Below are 22756 nucleotides of genomic sequence, written 5' to 3' on the forward strand. Positions count from 1 at the left end.
GTACCATATTATACCTACCACAGATGACCTAGTTTGAAACTTGCCCTAATGTTTGCATCTGACTGGCTGTTGTTCTTATAGGAATGGGACGGGAGAAACAGAGATTCTATCCAGAGAGCAGTGAAGCACAGCAACGTGGTCATTAATCTTGTTGGGCGAGAATGGGAAACCAAGTAAGTTTTTGCTCTTATTTTTTCTTTGCATATGCTGTCTTAGGGCTTAGTAGACATTTGCTGGGTACCTTCTAATGTCAGGAATTGTAGTTATCACATTTTTAATTAGTCCATCATTAAGCATTGATTGAACAGCTGTTTACATACCGAAAACCCCCCTCTCAGGAGCTGCAGTTGGCAGTAAGTCTGGTATAAGTGAGCAATGTGATGGGCTGCCCATAAAAAGTCAGTGGAGATTGTGTCAGTGTGGTTGGTGTCATCAGCTAGCAGGAATGACCAGTTGGTTCATGAATGGCTGATCCTTTGTTTGGATTTGTCTGGCTGGGATGGATTAGGCAGGATGATTTTGCCCATCCTACTGTTCATCCAGCTGAACATTGGTTTTCTTGTGTGAACAGTGTTCTAGATCTAGTGTTTCCATTATTAATCAAAGATGATGTGAGTACTGGTTTGAACAGTTCTTTTTAGCCTTTGTTAGTTGTTTATCAACAGGTAGTGTTTTAACCTTGCAGTTTCACAACACTTTGTTCATACCATTTTCTTAACATTTATTAAAGTTTGAAAATCTATGTCTGCCTTAGCACATTTTTCTAAGTTCCTTGGTGACTTGGAGAGTCTCATTCAACTTTAAATCTAGTGACTAATAACAGTGCCTTGTACAGTTTAAGTGTTAATGTTATTGTGTAATGTTAATGTTACTGGGTTAAACCAGTAACTGATTTTTTTAGTTTTTTTTCCCCTGGGGGAAACAAAGGCCTAGGGATAAGAAGTGGGTCCCTTTTCGGCTCCCAACACTCCCCCCTTCCTTTCCAACCACTGCAGCTAGTTGTTCTTAAAGGGTCTCAGCCTTGGGATTCCTTGGGAGGACAGAGGACAGAGAATATTATGTGTACTGATTTACAACTTATGGTAAGGTTTAAATTATGTACAGTAATGATGATGAGCAGTAGAACTTACATGTATATAAAATACACACACATATATATTAATTTTGACTTTGGGTTAAATCATTGCCATTTAAAAGGTTAACTGTGACAAATTCCAGCAATAGTATGAAAACGAGCTTATCGCAGAAAGCTTTGGAATCCCAAGTCAGGTGTTCTCAACTGATTCCCCCTTTTTTTCCTTCTTCCAGAAACTTTGATTTTGAGGATGTTTTTGTGAAGATTCCCCAAGCAATTGCTCAAGTGTCCAAAGAAGCTGGAGTTGAAAAATTCATTCATATTTCGCATCTGAATGCTGATATTAAAAGTTCTTCTAGATATCTGAGAAATAAGGTAAGTGACAAGTTGGCTTGGGAAGTGGTTCCCAGAGCTGGAGTTTCTTGGCCCCTTTGAAACATGAGTTAAGTGATAAGGATTTCTCACTGACATATCCAGAAATAAAACGGGTTTCTAATTCTCTGTATCCAGAATAGATTGATGTGTATGATGTGTGTGTTGTGTTCTGAAATACAGAAGAGTGCCTTCTGTATGCAGGGAACTACGGTAAGGGGCTTCAGAGATGGATAGAGCATTCTTACCTCTTCTCAAATGCTGCAGGTTGCTTGGGACATATTAGAATTATATAGTAAACCTCATAAAAAGTAGAGTATTATTCCTGTCTAAAGCATCCTACCCATGTCACCTACAGGTTAAAAGACCATCTTTTTTCCTCAAACATCGTGCCTAGTCATGGTCATATGCTGCTCTTGGGGGCGGGGGTAATGGAAAGGCTGAGAATGACAAAGGAAATCTAGTATTTAGGTTTTTTATACTTCCAGAAACCACATTGTCATCCAGATTGTACCTAGGGATTGACCATCCTGATTTGGGGTCATTCTGTAGCCCGAAATGTCTTTATTATCAGGGACTCAGAGGAATTGCCGTGTCTGGGTCTGTCTTTAGCGTTTGTTTTCTGCCATCATGAGCCTGCTTTGGGTCAGATTGATAAGGACCACAGAGTTCTTTGCCAGTGGCTCCAACTTTTTGATCCCCTGCATTCTTTTATTGAACAAATGATGTATTAAATATCTGCTGTGTACTGTATATTGTATTAGGTGGTGGGGATACAGTAGCAAATAAAACAGACACAGCCTTAGCCCCTGTCTATTTTCGAATCCATTGAGGAAAATAATTCCACTTGCGCCTGGTGTTGCAAAGTAGAGAACTGTGACATAGCATATAATGGGGAAGAGAGGGCATCTGTCAGTTTGGAGCATTTAATTATTAGCATCCGAATATTCAATGTAAACTGGCTCAGACATAAAGGGGGTTTGTAGGCCCCTCTATCTGAAAGATCCAGCATTAAGGAAACTTAGTCACATTGGTGCGAATGTTCATAAGAGTTTCGGCTTTGTTTCTCTGTGATTCTTTTTTTTCCTCTGTGATTCTTTCAGCTCCTCCTTTTTGTGTAAGCTCTGTGCCTCGTGGTCATGGGAGTGGCTAGCAGCACGTCCAACCCTCACAGTCTTCATACCACATGGATGAGGGAGAAGGAGCGTATTCAGAGATGTTCAGTCCTGTGGCTTATACCACGAGGTGGATAGTGGTGCTGGCAAATAAGGGGAGAGACACTTGAGAAGGACAGGGCTGTCGGGCAGTGGTTCTTAGCCTTAGCTGCCCATTAGAAGCGCTGATGGAACTTTGAAAAATCCTGCACCCTGACCAATGAGAATAGAATCTCTGGAGATAGAACTTGAGCGCAATATTTTTAACTCTTCCTAGGTAATTCCAAAGCCCAGCAAAGATAAAAAATAGTATTTACAGAGAAGGAAGAGGATGATCCAATTTTGGACTCATGGGTTGTGTTTCAGGTGTGTGTCCATCATCCAAGTAACAATGGTGAATGGGGTTTATGATACTGGAGCTCAGAAGTGAGGTCAGGTTTGGAGATATAAAACAGTTAATTGGGGGCGCCTGGGTGGCTCAGTCAGTTGGGCCTCTGCCTTCAGCTTGGGTCACGATCCCGTGGTCCTGGGATCAAGCCCCTTCAGTGGGCTCCCTGATCAGTGGGGAGCCTGCAGCTCTATCTGCCCCGCCACATGCTCATGCTTGCTCTCTCTTGCTCTGTCCGTCTCTCTCTCTCTCTCCCAAATGAATAACAAAATCTCTAAAAAATGGAAAACCAGTTAATTGAAGCAATGTTTGGGAATAAGATTGCCTAGTGAGGCAGTGTAGATTGAGAGAACTTTGGACGGGCCTGAGGGATACTAATGATTAGTGCTCTGATAGACGAAGAGGTACGTACAAAAACCCAAACAAAGATCAAGAAGGAGTGGATGTGGTGAGATGGAAGGGAAACCTGGAGAGTATAAGGTCATGGAAGCCAAGGGAAGACAGTGTCGCAAGGAGGGAGTAGTTGCTTATGAATGCCAGTGAGAAGCCGAGTGAGGTGAGAACCTTGGACTTACCAATGTTGAGGTCATCTGTGATCCGATCGAGAGTGGTTTGGGTGCAAGTGTTAGAGCAGAATCTAGAGCACAGGTGAGCAGAGAGTGAGCAGGAGCTTAGGTGGCGGGGACAGTAAGAGCAGATGGCAGTTTTACACGGTTTAGTAAGAGGAGGGAGGAGGCAAGAAGCTGGAGAACCATGTGGAGTTGGGAATCTTTTTTTTTTTTTAAGGTGGAAGGTGTTGACATTGCGTAGGAGCTGGAAAGAGTAAGACTGAGGATAAAGGAGAGAGTCAGTTGGGCAGGTTCCTGAGAAAGTGAAAGGAAGTCAGTCCTGGAGCAGGGGAGGTAAGAAATAAGAAAGGGGGAGAGGTGTGTATTTTCCGGTAGGAACTTTTAAGGTGGTTTTTGTCTGCTGCAGTGTCTTCTCTTTGGATGAGAAGGTGAAGTCATTTACTGGAAGGAAAAGAATAGTAAGGGAGGAATTTGAATAGAATAGAGAATGTTTGAAATTGTTACGGGAGAGAATAGCTAATTAGAAGAAAACAGTACTTGGGAAATGTTGAGTGCCCAGTTAAAATTAATGAAGTGAGTGCATAATGGCACCAATTTATGATTTTTTAAATTCAGGGGTAATTGACATACATCATCTTAGTTTTAGGTGTATAATGGAATGATTTGACATATGTATATATTGTAAAATGATATCCATAATAAGTCTGGTTAACATCACCACACAGTTACAGATTTTTTTGTGATGAGAACTTTTTTTTTAAAGATTTTATTTATTTATTTGAGAGAGAGAAAGAGAGAACATGAGCAGGAGGAGGAGCAGAGGGAGAGGTCCAAGTGGACACTCCCTGTTGAGCAGAGAGACCGATGTGGGGCTCGATTCCATGACCCTGAGATCATGACCTGAGCCAGAATTAAGAGTCTGATGCTTAACTGACTGAGCCACCCAGGAGCCCCTTGTGATGAGAGCTTTTATGATCTACTCTTTTATTAGCAACTTCCAAATATACAATACAGTCTTATTACCAGTAGTTGCCATGCTATATGTTACATCCTGAGACTTAATTTATTTTATAACTGGAAGTTTGTTCCTTTTGAGCCCCTTCACCCCTGTCTCTGGCCATCTGTTCTCTGTGTCTATGAGTTTGGTGAGGTTTTGCCTTTTTTTTTTTTTTTTTTTTTTAAATTACATATAGAAGTGCGATCATATGGTATTTGTCTTTGAATACTTTGATTAGCATAATGCCTTCAAGGTCCATCCATCTTGTTGCAAATGGCAAGATTTCCTTTTTTAATGGCTGAGTAAGTGTGTGTGTGTGTGTGTATGTGTGTGTTTATGACATCTTCTTTAACCCTTTATCTCCCACTGGACACTTAGGATTTCTTCTGTGTCGTGGTGATTATAAATAGTGCTGCACTGAACACGGGGATACAGACCTCTTTTCAAGTTAGTGTTTTCATTTCCTTTGGACATACTAGCAGAAGTGGAGTTTCTGGACCATATGGTAGTTATATTTTTAAGTTTCTGAGGAACCCTCATGTTGTTTCCCATAGTGGGTGTACCAATTTACATTCCCACCAACAGTGCACAAGGGTTCCCTTTTCACCATTTCCTCACTAACATTGTTTTGTGTCGTTTTTTTTTTTTTTTTTAAAGATTTTATTTATTTATTTGACAGAGAGAAATCACAAGTAGGCAGAAAGGCAGGCAGAGAGAGAGGAGGAAGCAGGCTCCCTGCTGAGCAGAAAGCCCGATGCGGGGCTCAGAACCCAGGACCTGGGATCATGACCTGAGCCGAAGGCAGTGGCTTAACCCACTGAGCCACGCAGGCGCCCCTGTTTTGTGTCTTTTTGATAATCGCCATGCTAATAGGTGTGAAGTGATATCTCATTGTGGTTTTGATTTGCATTTCCCTGATGATTATTGATTCTGGGCACCTTTTCATGTACCTGTTGGTCATCTGTGTGTCCTCTTTGGAAAAATGTCTGTTCAGATCCTCTGCACATTTTTTAATTAAGTAGTGTGAGCTTTTTTTTGTTTGTTTTGTTTTTGTTTTGCTTTAAAGTTGTCCAATTTGATTTTTGTGCATTTGTTTTCCTCTAGCTCTGCAGGCAACGGGAGTGCATGGCTCAAAGAAGGAAGCTAATGCGGTTCTTTCAGAATTGGAATTTTGCCTGGTGGGTGGGGGAGTAAAGACAAAAGGGCTGAGGTAGTTTACCATATTGGTAAAAGAGTGATTGAAAAGTTGGGCTGTGGAATCTAGTCTGAGGTAAGTTAGGAGGGCTTGATGTGGAGGAAAGCAGCGTCAGACTAGCGCTCCTGAGAGGGTGATGACCAGACATCGCAGGAACCAGTATGAAGAAGCAGCAGCTAGAAGTACGGGAGATTGCCATCTAAGAGCAGGATGTCTTCAGGTAGTGCTTCAGAAGGGCGGTTGCAGTTGTTGATGTGGGCCATGGCCTGAATGAGTTGAAGGGGCAGAAGTGGAGAGAGGAGAAGGTCACTGGAGTTGAGAAGCTCCAGAAACTGAGAGGTTCAAGTTCACCTGGACATGTGTGTCACTCTCAGTGGCAGTGCAGCTGGAGAGGAAGGCTGGACAAGGTGCTGATACCTGCATGGAAAGAGGCCTTGTCTAGGAGGTGGATTGTAACAAGCGAAGGTGTTGAGGTTAGGAAGCTTCCTGGCCTGTCCCCACTCCTTTGGGTAGGTATGTGTGCTGCCACTTCCATATCGAGACCTCCAACCACACTCTCCTTTCTCTGGTAGCCTGCTCTATTGTTGATACATCCAGGCAACCTGTGGTTAGGAAGAAAAATGGAGGCTGGAAAAATTCTACTCTGATTTTTCTCCTTTCTTCTGTGTAAGCTTCCCTAGGATAAATATAGGAAGACGCCTAACAAGAGCCATTAGAGGCAGGATGAAGGAAATGTTAAACAGTGTGAAATGAATTACGAAAAGACATTTCAGAGCTTTCAAGACCACAAACCTAAAATAAGTAAAGAAGACAGTAACTGGGCCTTCTCAAAAAGGCCTAGAAAGATGGATTTTTACATGAAATGCTTCTGGACAGGAGAGTCAGATTGAAAGCTGATAGATACTGCAAATACCAGAATTGTGTTTCTTTCTTCTTCTATTTGTTTTTTTCCGAATAAAATAATCGGTGAAGGTATTTTTACAGAAAAAAAATGGATGTTATTTAAAAAAAAAATTATGTGTAACTGACTTTCATGAATCCTACCTTAATCTGGAGACACTGACCTTTGAAATACAAGTAAAGTCCTGATAGTGGAAGGAATGCAAGCTCTAGTCACTCATCTCTGAACTCTGTTTTCTTTTGTTTGGTTGGTTGTTTAGGCTGTTGGAGAGAAGGAAGTGAGAGATGCGTTTCCAGAAGCCATTATCATAAAGCCATCGGACATCTTTGGAAGAGAGGATAGATTCCTCAATCATTTTGCAAGTATGTGTTCTTTCTTGTATTCTTTCCTAGTACAAGAGAAGAGGATACAGGTTAACCAGACTAAAGCTAAGCACAAGCTAACAGTGGTTCTCTGACTTGTCAGACTGAGGTATATTTTCTGTCCCCCAGAAGTGCCTAGTGTGGTCTTCATTACTGTTTATGAAAAGAAGCACCTTAGATTCACAGAAAGAGTGCAGTCTTGGGAGGCAGAGACTGGCTGTGGCAAGGGTACCAGGGGCAGCTTCCTTGTATGTTGAAATGGAGATGAAAATGTCTGTCTCAAGAGTGGTGTGTTACTGAAATGAAGTAGCGCATGTCACCATACTAGTCAGTGCTTCGGTGTTGGCCTTATTTACATTTTTCACATGAAGCCCCTCTTAACTACTTTCTCACTTTTAGTCTGATTGCCAGATCCCTTGGATGTTGATTTTGAAAGACAAAGAGACAGCATTGTAGTTTGTCAGGTGCATGTAATCAGTCTTCCTTGTTCGCTTGTTCATTTTTGAAAGATTTTATTTATTTTAGAGAGGAAGAGAAAGTGAGAGAGCACGAGCAGTGGGGAGGGGTGGAGGGAGAGAGAATCTCAAGCAGGCTCCGCAATGAACGCAGAGCCTGACATTGGGCTCAATCTCATGATCCTGAGATCATGTCATTCTTCCTTGTTAATAGGAACTTCTGTGGAATGGGATTAGGGACTAATACATAGGAATTTGACCATTGCTAAACTGGTATGGAAACTACTTTCATGGGCTGGACATCGAGTTGTGCTTGCTCTCAGGCTTTGTTTGTGTAATGATTTGACTTATCTTGGTAGAGGAAATCAGTCTCCCTGACTAAGTGATGAGGGTTTGAGATTTTGCAGGTTAAAAAAGTAACTTTCCTGTACATTTGTGGGAGTGGGAAGGGAGAATACATTTTTAAAATCTGCGATAAGAACCCAGCTTCAGTTTCTGATTCTATCGAATTATCAGTTACCTCTCAGTGTACTCACTTATTTATTAGGAGAGGATTCTGACCCTCCTGGGAAGTACTAGAAAGTACTAGGAAATACCAGGAGATACCAGGATGGTTAGTGAGGTACAGTTTTATCAGTAGTTTCCTGTTTCTCCTTGTTAACTACTCATATTTTTTCTTTCCGTTTTCTTTGTACAGCCTTTGCCTATGTGTATTTGTCGTTTTGTGAGATTTTTTTTATACTGATTTATTTAGACTATATATTAAAGGTATACATCTTTTGTTATATTTACTGTTATTTTTTGTTGTTGTTGGCTTATTTACTTACATTGCTTTAAATTTATAGATTTTATTTTATTTTTTTTAGTTTTTTTTTTAAATAAAGATTTTATTTATTTATTTGACAGAGATCATAAGTAGGCAGAGAGGCAGGCAGAGAGAGAGGAGGAAGCAGGTTCCCTGCCGAGCAAGATCCCGATTTGGGGCTCAATCCCAGGACCCCCGTGTTGAGCTTTGCACTGGGCAGGGAATGTCCTAAATGAATGAATGAATGAATTAAAATAAAATAAAATTTATCTTCTGCTTTGAACTGAATTATGTCACTGTCTTCCCTCTGTTCCCCAAATTCATTTCTTATCTGTTTTTACTTTTGTTTCCTATGTTATAGTATCATAGCCAAGAAATCATTGCTACATCCAGTGTCATGAAGCTTTTCTCCGTATTTTCTTATAAGGATTTTGTAGTTGTACCTCTTATGTTTAAGTCTTTGATCCAATTTGAGTTAATTTTTGTATATGGTGTGAGGTAAAGGTCCAACTTTATTCTTTTATATGTGGATTTCAGTTCCCCAACACCATTGAAACTGATGTCATTGAAAACACTGTCATTTCCCCGTTGAATGATCTTGGCACTGTGTCAAAAAAATCATTTAACCATACATATAAAAGTTATTTCTCCCTATTCTATTCCACTAGTTTATATGTCCATCTTTATGCCACTGTTTGGATCTTGATTACTAGCTTGGTACTAAGCTTTGAAATCCACCCCCCCACCAATGATCTAACTTTGTTTTTCTTTCTCAAAATAGTTTTGGCTATTTGGGATCCCTGAAGATTCCACATGAATTTTAAGATGGAGCTTTTTATACTTTTGCAGAATACACCATTGGGATTTTGATAGGGTTTTCATTACCGGTAGATTCTTTGGGTAGTTTGACATGAATATGAGATGCATTTCTATTTATTTGTGTCTTCATTAAATTTCTTTCAGGAGGGGTGCCTGGGGGGCTCAGTTGATTAAGCATCCCACTCTTGGTTTTGGCTCAGATTATGATCTCAGGGTCGTGGGATAAAGCCTGTGTCGGGCTCTGCCCTCAGCTTGGAGTCTGCCTGACATTCTCTCCCTCTCTCTCTGTCCCTCTTCCCATTACCTTTCTTTCTCTCTCTCGAATAAATAAATAAATCTTTAAAAAAATTTTTTCAGCATGTTTTATAGTTTTCAGTGTGCAAGTTTTTAGCCAACTTCGTTACACTTATTCCTGAGTGTTTCATTCTTTTTGATGCTTTTATAAATAATGTCTACTTTAAAAAATTTTTGTAAGGCTTTTTTTTTTTACCTTTACTTTCAATCCATTTGGTATTTGCTTTGGTTTATGGTGAGATACAAGCCTTTTCTCCCTCCCTCTCATCCTCTCTTTTTTTTTCTCATTTTAATAAATGATTGTCTCAACACCATGTATTAAATAATCTTTTCATTTCCCACATATTTGTGGTAATGTATTCATCATATTCTAAATTCCCATTTTTTTTTTTTTTTTTTTTTTTATCAGAGTCTTTTTCTGAGTTACCCATATGTATTGCTGATCTGTTGATTCCCATGTTCCTCCTTGGGATGGGGTGCAGTGATTGTCTGGTCTTGGGAGTGGCCGTGCACCAAGTGGCCAAGCCATTTGACCATTTTCCCTTACTTTCCACGTCCTTCAAGATTTGGCCTGGCTGCCCATTAGCTTTCTCAGTGTCAGCTACATTTATGTAGCTGTTATTTCAGTTATGCAGAATGATTCTGCTAACCTGGAGCATGTGGAGTTTGGTGAGCCTTCTAGTAGTTGAGGACTTCTTAGCATACTTCTCTTTCTTCTGCCAGATATTCGCTGGTTTGGTGGTGTACCTCTTATTTCCTTGGGCAAGAAGACAGTGAAACAACCAGTATACGTAAGTACCCTGGATGAAGGGGCTTTGGCTGGATCCAGATTCAGGTGATCCGTTTTCCGGTTTTAATCTACTCCTGTAACTCCATCATTTTCTTCTTTTCGACTTGCTCCAACCGCTTGCCTCTCAATTTACCTAAGAGGCACACATATTCTCTGTGTTCACCTGTTCACTCACATAAGAAAAATAAGTTGAATGTGCCAGGCACACTGTACACATCACTGGGAACATCGAGATATGAATGAGACACAAATTGCTCTCCTCACGTTGGCCTCAATCAGAGGCAGGCTTGCAAAGCATTTGTCATGCAGTGTGGTAAGTGCTGTGATGGGGGAGAGGATTATGTAATTACAGCAGAGGGACACTGAATCCAGGCTTCAGGGTCAGGGACAGCCTCCCACAGGGAACATCTAAGGTGAGACCTCAAAGATGACTAGTAGCAAGTCAGATGAAGGGGGTTGGGGAAGAGCATTCCAAGCCGAAGGAACAGAACAGAAGTACAGGGGTCCAGAGGTAAGAGCATGTTGGGTTCCATAAGAGCACGTTGAAACCAGGCTTTCTTCTCTGTGGCACTGTTGACATTTTGGGACAGATAATTCTTTGTTGGAGGGGCTGCTGTAGAATGTTTGGCAGCATTCCTGGCCACTAACCACCAGATGGCAGTAGCACTACCTCCCCAGTTGTGACAGCTACAAATATCTCTAGGCATTTTGCCAAAAGGGCCTTCCAGGTGAGGTTTAGATCACCCCTGTTGAAAACCACAGGGTCTGAAACCATATAAAGTGGGCAAGTCAGAATGGTAGGATATTGGCAGTTCCGGAGGATTCTGCCTACTAATTTGTGACAGCTTGGTAACAGCGTTAGGACGAGTGTTAAGGGGTGAGATTGCAGAGACAGTGGGCACAGTCCGATCAAAGGCCTCAGCAGCCACCTGAGTGTGAACATGTGCTGACCAGAAAAAATATTTAGGTGAACCTTCCAATATGCAGATCATTTGAGGCCTTGAGGAGTGGGTTTTTTAAGGAGCTTTTTCAAATGGACAGTGCCATTATCTTAATTTCTTTTTATTATTTTTTATTTTTTGGTTGTGACTGATGTGGCCTGCTTTCCTTCCTCCCGCCCTCCCTCTCCCCATCCCTGTTTTTCTCTTCCGACAATTACTTAAACATGTGTTACAATTTCTTATAGGTTGTAGATGTATCAAAAGGAATTATTAATGCAATTAAGGATCCAGATTCCAGAGGGAAATCTTTTGCCTTCGTTGGGTAGGTGACTGGAGTTTGACTTTAAAATTGTGCTCCCTGTTAAAATGAACAAATTGTAATGATTTATAAGAACAGTAACTTCTAAACATGTCACTACAGTTTTATTTGTTGCATTTTTAGCATTTTTCCTCTATGGTATTTATTCCAGAAATTTTATTCACTAGCCCCGAGTTCAGTGTGTTTCAAAGAGCTGTCCAAAGTCCGCTATCGTCAGAATCTCCTGAATGGTTCCTTTAAATCAGAATTTTGAGTGAACTGGGGAATCTGCTTTAATAAGTGATTTTTCTGTCATCAAAGTCTGAGAGAACCAACTGCCCTAGACTATTACATATACTTTGTCCAGTGATCACCAAGGATGGTTTTGTACTATTCCAGTGATGTTTTTTAACATATAAAAGGATATTATTATAGATTCAAAAACACAAACAATACTTTTAGGGAGTAAGTACAGTTGCAAAATTAAATTGCTTTTGATAGAGTATCGCAATGCGCCCAAACGGTTGGAGATGGCTGGTTTTGGGTACAGTCGGTAGTGCTTTGTGAGACTTATCGTTCATGATATGCTATCTTTGCTGTTAGGACACATGGGCACAGTTAAGCTATGTGACTTGCCTGATTTTCTTAAATCTTGCTACAGCTGGGTTTAGAACCTCTTTTCTGACTTAATTAAAACTAAAAAGTGAAGATTCAGTCTGCCAGGTTGGTAGGTACTAAGTCCACCTAAAAATTGGCCCAGAACCCTATCATTCTATGAAGCAAACTGATGACACCTGATATCCGTGACAGGTGAGAATCTGATTAACAATTAAGTGATAGCATAATTTCTAAGAAATATTTGCTTCCAGAGAAAAGATGCTTTTCTCTCTAAGCCAGGAAGCAGAGTATATATTCTGAGGATTATGAATTCATACATTGTTATTTTTTCACTATTGTTAAAGGCTTAGCTTAGTAAAATTTTTGTAAGTGTTAAAAACCATATTACATTTCCATATCTAGCAGCTGCAGGATGTATCCCTCTCTCTGAGTTCCTCATTCACTGTGTTAGCACAGTTATATACTCCAGAAGAATCAGCTACAAAAACTGTGTTCAGCTTAGTGTCCATAAATCACTAGACTCAAAGACATCTGATTCTAGTCAGACTAGGATTCTGATGAAAAGAAAATAGAACTGGCTTTACAGACTTTGCTTACTACTTGCTGGAAATAACTCTTAGCCCTTTCCCTTTTTACCTTGAGGGAAAGAGACCGCCAGTCTCTCTGCTAGGCTGTAGTGCGCCATACTTGTTTGGCACATTGGTGGGAGAGTAGTGCTTGGCATGGCAACGTACGTATTTTGTGACTGCCGTAAGTGTAGCTAGGCATCTGTGTTTCTCTTTCTGTCTCTGTAGCACGGGAAAACTTGGCTTATTTCTCAGACACTTTGAGGTGAAGACAGAAGCATAAGACCTTAATTTTGCTCCTAGTTTTTTCATAGTTATTAACTATAGGATGTTGGTCCATTCCATCATTTGTTCATTAAATACCTATTATAGACACATATGTACATAAAAATGTGAGAACTGATAAAGTCAGCAAGGTCACAAGGTATAGGATCAGCATATGCAGCTGGGTTTCCATGTATTTGCAGATGAACAATCTGAAAATAAAAATAAGAAAATTTTATTCACAGTAGCATCAAAAAAATAAAATACTTAGGTATAAATTTAACAAAAATAAGACTTGTATCTAGAACATTGCAAACACTGCTGAGAGAAATTAAAGACGAATTAAGTAAACAGAAAGACATCTCATGGTCGTGAACTGAAAGAGCCAATATTGTTAAAATGGCAGTTTTCCCCAAATTCATCTGTTGATTCAATCCAATCCTATCCATATTCCAGGAGGTTTTTTGCTTTTTTGTTTTTTGTTTTGGCAAAAATTGGCAAATGAATTCCAAATTTTTTTTTTTTAAAGATTTTATTTATTTATTTGACAGAGAGAGATCACAAGTAGACGGAGAGGCAGGCAGAGAGAGAGAGAGAGGGAAGCAGGCTCCCTGCTGAGCAGAGAGCCCGATTCGGGCCTCGATCCCAGGACCCTGAGATCATGACCTGAGCCGAAGGCAGCGGCTTAACCCACTGAGCCACCCAGGCGCCCATGAATTCCAAATTTATATGGAAATGCAGAGATCCACAATAGCCAAAACCAATTTGACAAAGAAGAATAAAGTTGGAGCACTTAAATTTCCTAATTTCAAAACTTACTCTAAAACCATAGTTATAAAGACTGATACTGGCATGAGAGTAGAATATAGATGAATTATCAGAACTGATAGTCTAGGAATCAACCTTTGTGTTTATAGATGATTGATTGTTGACAGAAGTGCTGTGACACTTCAGTGGGGAAAGAATAATCTTTTCCTTAAATGGTCCTGGGAGATCCACATGCAAAAAAGTTGAACATGGGGCCTTAACTTCACACAATACATGAAAAAATTAACTCAAAATATATTAGAGACCTAAATGTAAGAGTTAATGTTATAAAACTTTTGGAAGAAAAATGATCTAGACCTTGGGCGAGGCAGAGATTTTTTATTTTATTTTTTTAAGATTTTATTTATGTATGTATGTGTGTATGTATGTATTTTAGAGTGTGAGTGGGGCGAGGAGCAAAGGGGGAGGGAGAGAGAGGGTGAAAGACTGTCAAGCAGACTTGGCATTGAGTGTGGAGCTGGACACGGGGCTCGATCTCACAACCCAGAGACATGACCAGAACCAAAACCAAGAGTTGGATGCTTAACCGACTCAGCCACCCAGGTGCCCCTAGGCAGAGATTTTTTGATGTGATATCAACAGCATACTTCAGAAAAGTAGATAAAAGTGATAAAAATCACAAAAAATGATAAAAATAGATTCCACCAAAATGAAAAACTTTTGTACTTCAGAAGTCACCATTAAGAAAATGATGATAAGGGGCGCCTGGGTGGCTCAGTGGGTTAAAGCCTCTGCCTTCGGCTCAGGTCATGATCCTGGGGTCCTGGGATCGAGCCCCACTTCGGGCTCTCTGCTCCGCGGGGAGCCTGCTTTCTCCTCTCTCTCTCTCTGCCTGCTTCTCTGCCTACTTGTGATCTCTGTCTGTCAAATAAATAAATAAAATCTTAAAAAAAAAAAATGATGATAAGTGGGGAGATCATCCGCTAAAAAGCAGGGGGTGAGTCAGGTATATGGAAACCTTGAGGGACTGGGGTAAAGATAGGAAGTTTTCCTGGGGAGCACAGAAGAACAGCATTTAGGAGAGCAGAGTAAGGTAGCAGAGCAGAACGGAGTCTTCTGTTCGAAGTTAGTGATCAGAAATATAGGTGAAGTCAGGTAGCCCCGTTGTATTTTCTCTCCAGTTCTGTCTTTCTGGGGTTCTGGCACAAAGAAGGCAGACACTTGCATGAACCAGAAGAGGGACTTGGCTATGCTAGTATAGTGGAGAGACAGCTGGGGGCAAGGTTTTGCTGAGGGTATTTGCAAAGGAATGACTATAATGCCAAACCATGAAACCTAAGCTGGGAAGGGCACAGGCTTCAGTGTGCCTTTCTCTGTGAGCAGAGGCACTTAAACGGGTCTTTGAGTCACAGTTAATGGAACACAAAGTGCTTCAGAGCAACTGAAGAGCAAGTGTATTACATATAATTAGTTTACCCCTGATACCAGTATTGCTTGTCATAGTGAAGATTACAGATTGTTTTTTGGCATAGCATGTATGCCCTGCAGTGATCCTTACACATCCTTCTGAAACTTGAAGGAAGCTATTTGAGGCCTTTGTCTGATAGTTCCCCTCACTGACATTTTCATGTTTTTTTGTTTGTTTTTGTTTTTGTTTGTTAAAATGTCAGAATGAGGAGTTTCTCAATTACGTTCATTCAGCTCTTGAGCTCTCACAGACTTTCTGAGGCAAAGGGGTCTAGGCAAACGGGTGAAGAGATATTAAAATGTATTATAAACAATAATAATTATTAAAGCTAGGTTATACCAGGACAAAACTGCTCAGATCTGTGGAATAGAAAGTCCAGAAGCAGCCTCAGATATATGTAAGAATATAGTATGTGACATTTCAAAATATGGGGAAAGGGTAGATCATTCAGTAAATGGTATTATATCTACATAAGGTAAAGATATAATACCATTTACTGAATGGTCTACCATGTTATGGATTAAAGAATCTCAAAACATTAGAAAGATATGTGGGGGGCGGGCACCTGGTTGGCTCAAGTTGGTTAAGCATCTGCTTCAGCTCAGGTCATGATCCTGGAGTCCCAGGATCGAGCCCCACATTAGGCTTCCTGATCACTGGGCAGTCTGCTTCTCCCTCTGACCCTACCCCTTCTCATGCTCTCTCTCTCTCTCAAATAAATAAAATCCTTAAAAAAAAATGTGGGAATTTATGTCACTAGTTACTAAAGAGGGATTTTCTAAATATAAAATCAAACCATAAAATAAATCAGAACTTTTGCTTAAGTGAAATATTTAAACTTGTGTATGTCACAAAACACTTAAAAAGCAAAATACAAACAGCAAAAAATATTTCCAACTATGTCATTAAAATGTAAAGAATTCTGGGGCACTTGGGTGGCTTAGTCAGTTGAGTATCTGCCTTTGGCTTGGGTCCTGGTCCCCTGGTCCTGGAACCGAGCCCCGCATCAGGCTCCCTCCTTGGTGGGAGTCTGTCTCTTCCTTTTCTCTCCCCCTACGCATCATCACATGTATGCACAAGCGCCGCCCCCCCATATAAAGAATTCTTAGAAACCATTCTTTATAGACAGGGCTTCAGGAAGAAAGAGAGAAATGAAGTATATGTAGCCAAAACTATATAAAGAAAAAAAAAAATCTCTATCATTAAAGTAATGCAAATCAGAATGTTGGGGTACCATTATTAGCGCAGATTGGCACAGTTTTATGACTAAACTCATTTTTGGTGAGGGGCCTGCTAGCATTTTACGTGAATTTATGTGAATTGATACGACCTTTTTGGAAGGCAGTTTGGAAATATTCAATAAAAGCCTTAAATTTTCCAAGCATAGTCGGAGCCAGTTCCATTGTAGAATACACTGTAAATACATAATTATGGATAAGTACAAATGTTTACTGTAAGAGTGCCATTGAAGCATTATCTTATAAAAGAAAAATATATTTTAATAACTTAAATATCCCCGAGACTGGGAATTTATCCAATAGTTATGATTGTATGCAGTGCTATTTATGTGACTGTTAAACACGCACTAGAATATTGAGTGACATAGAAAGGTGATTGGGATTTAATGTTAAATGAAAGGCATTACAGAATAGGAAGACCTGTGTAATCTTACATTTGTAAAAGCAAAAAATGTGTATATGTAAGGGGATGAGAAGGCTACATTAAATATATTTATCTCTGATGGGATTATGGGTGAGTTTTCTTTGTGCCAATCTGTATTGACTATAGTGCTATGTGTTTCGTCTTTCATCAGAAAAATGTTAGTTTGTTAAATTTAGAAAGAAAATTTGTAAGGAGTGAATAATTTGGAGAACTACAAATTTTCTTTTTGTAGGCCCAATCGGTACCTCCTTTTCGACCTGGTGCAGTATGCCTTTGCTGTGGCTCACAGACCCTTCCTGCCATATCCTTTGCCACATTTTGCCTATCGGTAAGTAAAGTGCTTCTTTTTATGCCTTCTAAAATAGAGCTAACACCATACATTTGTTTGTAATGCTGTCATTTAGGGTTATAGGGAGTATGTTTGTTACAGTAGAGCTTCTGAATCTCTAACTAGGAGGTGCTTCTGATGTCTTGGTGTTACTCTAGGACAGAACCAGAGGTGTCAAAGAAAGGGAAATGTGCTTAGTGTGGATGAGAAAAACAATGTGTATTGAGAGGTTAAATCTGCAGTTCTTCAAATTCTCTCATTAGAAACCACTGGGTTTTAATTTGGAGAAGTGTCTTGCTCGGCAGGTTGCATAAAGGAACGATCAGGTTTCCCTTTGTTTCATACCTCTCTCCCAGATGTGGGAAAGGATCTTTTCTTTATTAAACCAATCTGGTCACGTCATTGGGGAAAGGAGCTGGGTTGATTCACACTTGATCTTGTGGTACCTTATCTTCTTTCTTCTTGCCCTGCTTCTTGGTTCACTTCTTCCCTTTTCAGGTTTAGAGTATCAGAATGATCATGTCACATACTTGTGGTCTGGTTGGGGAGACCTTCACATCCAGTTTGCCAGGGATAGACTTATAAACCAACATGGCATTTCACTCCTGAATTCATTCAACAAATATTTCCCAAATGCCCTCTATGTCTGAGGCAAGGCACTAGGGACTCAGGATACTATACTAAACCCTTAAAAAGCTTGTGATCTAACACAGGTATTAGAAAAATAGGCAGACTGCAGCGTGATGATACTATTCATTGGGGTGTTCTGTTTTTCAAGTCATCTCCTTCATCCTCAGTACTCTGAGTGACGTAAGTAGGGAAGAGCATGTAGTGCACGTGAAGGAGTAATGTTGGGGGCCAAGCACGAGGAATACTTCTGTTTAAAGGACCTGCAGTGTCAGAGAAACTTATCAAGAGGCTCAAAGTGAGTCATCAGACATTTAGGTGAAAGAAGTAAAACATTTAGAAGCCTAGATAGGGATAGGAGGGGGTGTTTTAGGGAGGAAATGACTGTTTCAAGAAGGGGAGCCTGGCTATTTGTTCACTTCTGTGGCTCCCACACCTGGAAAAGTGTTTGGCACACACACAGTAGGCACTTTGTCAGTGTTTGTGGAATGAAAGGCTACTGAAAAGTCAGACGAGGTGAAGGACTTAAAAGTATCCACTGGAGTCAGTAGTGAGGTCATTTTGATGGTGGCTTTGGTGCTGCGCAGGGGCCATAAGCCAGACTGCAGGGAGCTGCTTCCTGGGCTGAGCAGGAAATTGAGAATTACCGCGAAGTGGAGTTGGCATATGCACAGGGAGTGGCCTGTTGAGGACACGGAAGTGGAGAATGGAAGTCCTCTGTTAACACCCAACCAGAGCACAGAGTTGGAGGTTTGCTGGGGGTGTTTTAATTACGCTGTAATAGCCCAGTATAGTGCCATCTGGACCGGTTGTCTGGACTCTGAGACTTTATTTGCTCCTGGAGAAATTCTGACCCATTTTCAGCTTGCTTTTTTATTTTTTTTATGTATACTAGAACGATGTTTTTTAAGTATTTAGAAAGCTGTGGAGCCCTGCATTCAGTGACCCACTGGAGACCTACGAGGTAAATCAGATAGAAGCAGAGCTGCTCTAGTGTAGTGATGGGTGTCCTCAGAACCCGAACACCCAGCCTTTGCCCCAGTGCTCTGTGGGGACCCTGAGGAATTCCTAGGGTTCCCCGGACTCAAGGTGAGACCCCCTGCTCCGAAGATACTTAACAGGAGCTCGGCAGATAAGGAAAACCCTATTTTCAGTAAGAGTGGAGAGATGCCATTAATTGAGGCAGGCGGCACTCTTGTCCTGGGTTTTCTGTTTGCTTCCTGATTTGAATCATTCGTCTTAGGCATCTCCTTACTTTTCAATTTTTTTTGTTCCCTTGGGGCCCCTGTTTTTTTGTTTTTTTTTGTTTTGTTTTGTTTTTGCGGCGGGGGACCCTGTTTTTAAGGATTACAATTTGCATCTTGCTTACTACTTGGCTTGCCCGGGGTTCTTACCAGAAGCATATCTGAATGTGTGAGGTTTAAATTAGATTAGATGGCACTGACTTCTCTGAACGTCAGATATTTTTGTTTATTTTGTTGGTAATAATGGCTTTATTTTAATTTTCATTTGTTCGGATTTGTTGTATGTTCCGTGGAGAACAGGACTGCCACAAGCTAGGGCAGTTGGGCTGGGTTAGCTTAAAAGGAAAGGTAACCTCACATGTAGGGGTGCCAGGATATTGGTTATTTTTTTAAAAACAGAACAAAACAGCCAGTGAGCTCCCGCCTGTATGGCAGCCTTTCTGCCGGTGCTTCTTGGAGGCCAGCTTGAGTACTGGGTGTGGAAACGCTATCACATGCGCCGTATTTATTCCTTTTTCTAGGTGGGTAGCACGACTCTTTGAAATGAGTCCGTTTGAACCCTGGACGACAAGGGATAAAGTGGAGCGGGTGAGTATGTGATGAACATCTCTCCGGCCAGGTACTGGACAGAGAACTACAGAGATGGATAAGTTAGAATTGAGTTTTGTTTGCTTGCTGGGTTATTTGCATGCTGTTGTCCATGATCCTTCTATCTGAAGCAGGCCCCGCAGCTTGGGCCCTGAAACTCACCCCCCCTCAGCCTGCTCCGGCTGTGGGGATGCTCCCTTGGCTTCTCTCAGATGTGATCTGTTTTCCTTCTCGCTAGATCATTCCCAACAGCACACAAACATGCCTTCAGGGCTCTGTTTTTTTAAAGGTGAAGCCCTCCCTCCCTTGTCCCTTCTAGCCACCGTCCTGTTTGTTTGGGTCCCTTTGAGTCGTAACTCTTCAGAAGAGCTATCTATCCTGCTGTTAACCATTGCTTACCTCAGTCTTTCTAACCCACTCCATTCAGGCTTTTATTCCCACTTCTCCCCACAAACTGCTCTTTTCCAGATTATATGTGATCTGGACTACCTATGATCATCCCTTCTCCCCGTGAACCCTCACTTGCCAGTCTGTTTTCTGGCCATCTCCATATTCCCTTGCTTTTTCCTCCTCTCACTCGGCCATGCTTTTCGGTTTGTCTTCCTGGTTTACCCTCTTCTCCCTGGTCTGTAAGTGTTGGGGGACTGACAAGCTCTGTCCTCAGCCCTTTTGTATCTTTGCTTAACCTCTGAACGACCCTCCCCTCATCTCATGCTCCAGCTGCTGTCCGTGAGCTCACGGCTGCATTTTTACCTCCAGCCTTGAATTGCCCCTCACCCTTCCCAGCTGCAGACTCTTACATGTATTTGGGTCTAATACAGTTTCTTGAAACTTAACATCTCCGCAGATAGAACTGCAAACCTGCTTCTCTCCTGGCCTCTCTCATTTTAATTAATGAGATCACTGTTCTCTCTGTTGCTCAAGCCAAAAATTTAGCAATTCTCCCCTCATTTATTACTTTCTCTTACCAGTCTAAACCAGTATTGTCCAGCAGAACTTTCTGCAGCGATGGAAGTGTTCTGTAATCTACAATGTTCAAAACATAGAGACTAGCAACGTACGACTGTTGAACGTTTGAAATAACGGCTAGTGCAACTGAAGAAATAAGATTTGAAGTTTATTTAATTTTAATTAATTTAAACCTAAGTGAAAACTACCACATTTGTCCAGCGGCTGCTGTTTTGTGGAGCACAGCCATAGCCCATCAGCGGGTATTATTCAGGCAACCCTCAAAATATATGGCAAATCTTAACTCCCCCTGCTTCTCCCGGCCCTTGGGTTTTTTGTTTGTTTGTTTGTTTTTGGTTTTGGTTTTCAACTTTGTATTCTGAAAGTGTATGAAATAGCGTTGAACATTTTTGGCTTAAAGAAAGGTCTCCACTCTGCCTACCCTAATCCAAGTAGGTCAGTTATTCCTTTCTCATTCTCTTGACCAGTTTCGGGCTGCCTGTCTTGTCCCCTTACAGTGTGTTGGGTTCCAGAGCTCCGGTTCTTTCTGTCTTGCTGTCTCCCACACAGCATGTAGAAGTGTTTTGAGGAAGAACACAAAATAAAATAAAAATTCCATATTGTCTCTGCATTTGAGGACCTGTTGACCTTTTCTCAACAAGAATAGTCAGATGATCCTCTGAGTGTTACCTAAAAATTAAAACATGGGCTTTCGATTTGGAGGCTGCCTCTTAGCATTTCAGTAAAAATTGCAGACTTTGCCAGGTGGGGAGGATGAAGAAGTGAGGTGCTCTATATGCACACTGATTCTCTACATGCACTTGTGCATGGTTTGGGATCGTGGAAGTCTTCCAGCTCATTCTCCTCCTCTACAAACAAGATGGGTTTGGTGTTTTTAGATCTGTGGCGAGCATCAGTCAGCAAGGCAAAGTATAGTAGAAGCACAAAGGTTAATGGATTATCTCTTAGCAAGGAATAAACACCAATTATCTCCCTAATGCAGCAGTGCAAACGGAAGCAGGAAGCCCATGCACAAGGGAGAATTGGGGAATGGGCTGGTTCTGCATTAGCCTCTGTTTTATTTTCTTCCTGGACCTCCTGTGAAGCCACTGTGACGATGTGGCTGGCGCTTCTCCATTGCAGATTGATTTCTCGTTCAGTCTGGGGAATGGCTCATCTGGAGCCAGTGTTCCTTGTTCGTGGTAGTGCTGGGGACCTTTACGCTGATATTTGGTGACCTTGCCTTTTTCTTTTTAAAGCTCTTTTTCTGTGGTCTACTTTTAGTGAGGTCCAGGAATCAAAACCAGCACGTGTCCTTTGGAAACAAGTCTCGGTAATGGGACTCAAGCCAGCTTGAGTGTTTCAGGGGTCAGTGAGATAGCACTTTGTGTTCTTGGTCAGTTCTCAGAGTTCTCCGTGGTTCTGTGTCCACAGCTTCACATCACAGACATGCTGTCGCCTCACCTGCCTGGCTTGGAAGACCTTGGAATTCAGGCCACACCCCTGGAGCTCAAGGCCATCGAGGTGCTGCGGCGTCACCGTACTTACCGCTGGCTATTGTCTGATATTGAAGATGTGAAGCCGGCCAAGACTGTCAACTTTTAGCGGCCCCTGTGCTGCCCCGGGCTTTCCGTGTCGGTTGGGTTACCCGGCTGGTGACCAGCCCACTGTCGTCAGAGAATCCTGTATATAATGAATAAGATCCCTCTATGAAATCACCTGAGGATAAAGTCTGCTGCAGCTTTTTCTTTCCTCACTTAAAAGATGAGAAATTCAGTCATTTCGAATTTATACATAATTTCTTTAAATATATATTTAATAATGATATATATCATTTATTCTTTGAGATATTGAAGGATTTGAATTTCCCTATGTCAGGCTATTTCTGGCATATGTTTTGGAAGACAAGAACCCCTTTTTAATGTCCAGCTATTGTGATGACCTTGAGTGATACGTGATTGTCTTTTAATATCTATTAATTGAGAAAGTATATAGTGTCCCATAACTAACCTGAATTATTCACACTTAAGGTATTTTCAAAGATTTGTCTTAATGACATCTACATACACTTAAAAAACTAGTTAGTACATGTAGAAACATTGTCTGTAGACGTGGGTTCTCCAACGACTTGCAGTAATTCCTCAGTCCTCTGCTTGGATCTGAACTCCCTGAGGCCTTTGTCCTGCTGCTGTCTGGACAACATCTAGGTGATTTCAGATCCGTGGGTGCGGGTGGGTTCTCTCCTGTGCAGAGGCAAGGC

At 41.2% G+C, this 22756-nt stretch overlaps 1 protein-coding gene across 1 annotated transcript in view; it reads left to right on the top strand.

Annotated features, from left to right (window-relative positions):
• The window catches only part of NDUFA9 (NADH:ubiquinone oxidoreductase subunit A9), a 34010-nt gene extending 11784 nt beyond the window's left edge, over positions 1-22226 (top strand). The window contains exons 4-11 of the mRNA XM_047740853.1: positions 82-173; positions 1309-1450; positions 6911-7013; positions 10110-10177; positions 11363-11439; positions 16994-17089; positions 19482-19548; positions 21931-22226. Of these exons, the coding sequence (XP_047596809.1) occupies positions 82-173; positions 1309-1450; positions 6911-7013; positions 10110-10177; positions 11363-11439; positions 16994-17089; positions 19482-19548; positions 21931-22101 (816 nt within the window). The 3' untranslated portion in view covers positions 22102-22226. The remainder of the gene's footprint in view (positions 1-81; positions 174-1308; positions 1451-6910; positions 7014-10109; positions 10178-11362; positions 11440-16993; positions 17090-19481; positions 19549-21930) is intronic.
• The last annotated feature ends 530 nt before the right edge of the window (positions 22227-22756 follow it).

This window comes from Lutra lutra, chromosome 8, assembly GCF_902655055.1.
Source record: "Lutra lutra chromosome 8, mLutLut1.2, whole genome shotgun sequence".
NCBI lineage: Eukaryota > Metazoa > Chordata > Mammalia > Carnivora > Mustelidae > Lutra > Lutra lutra.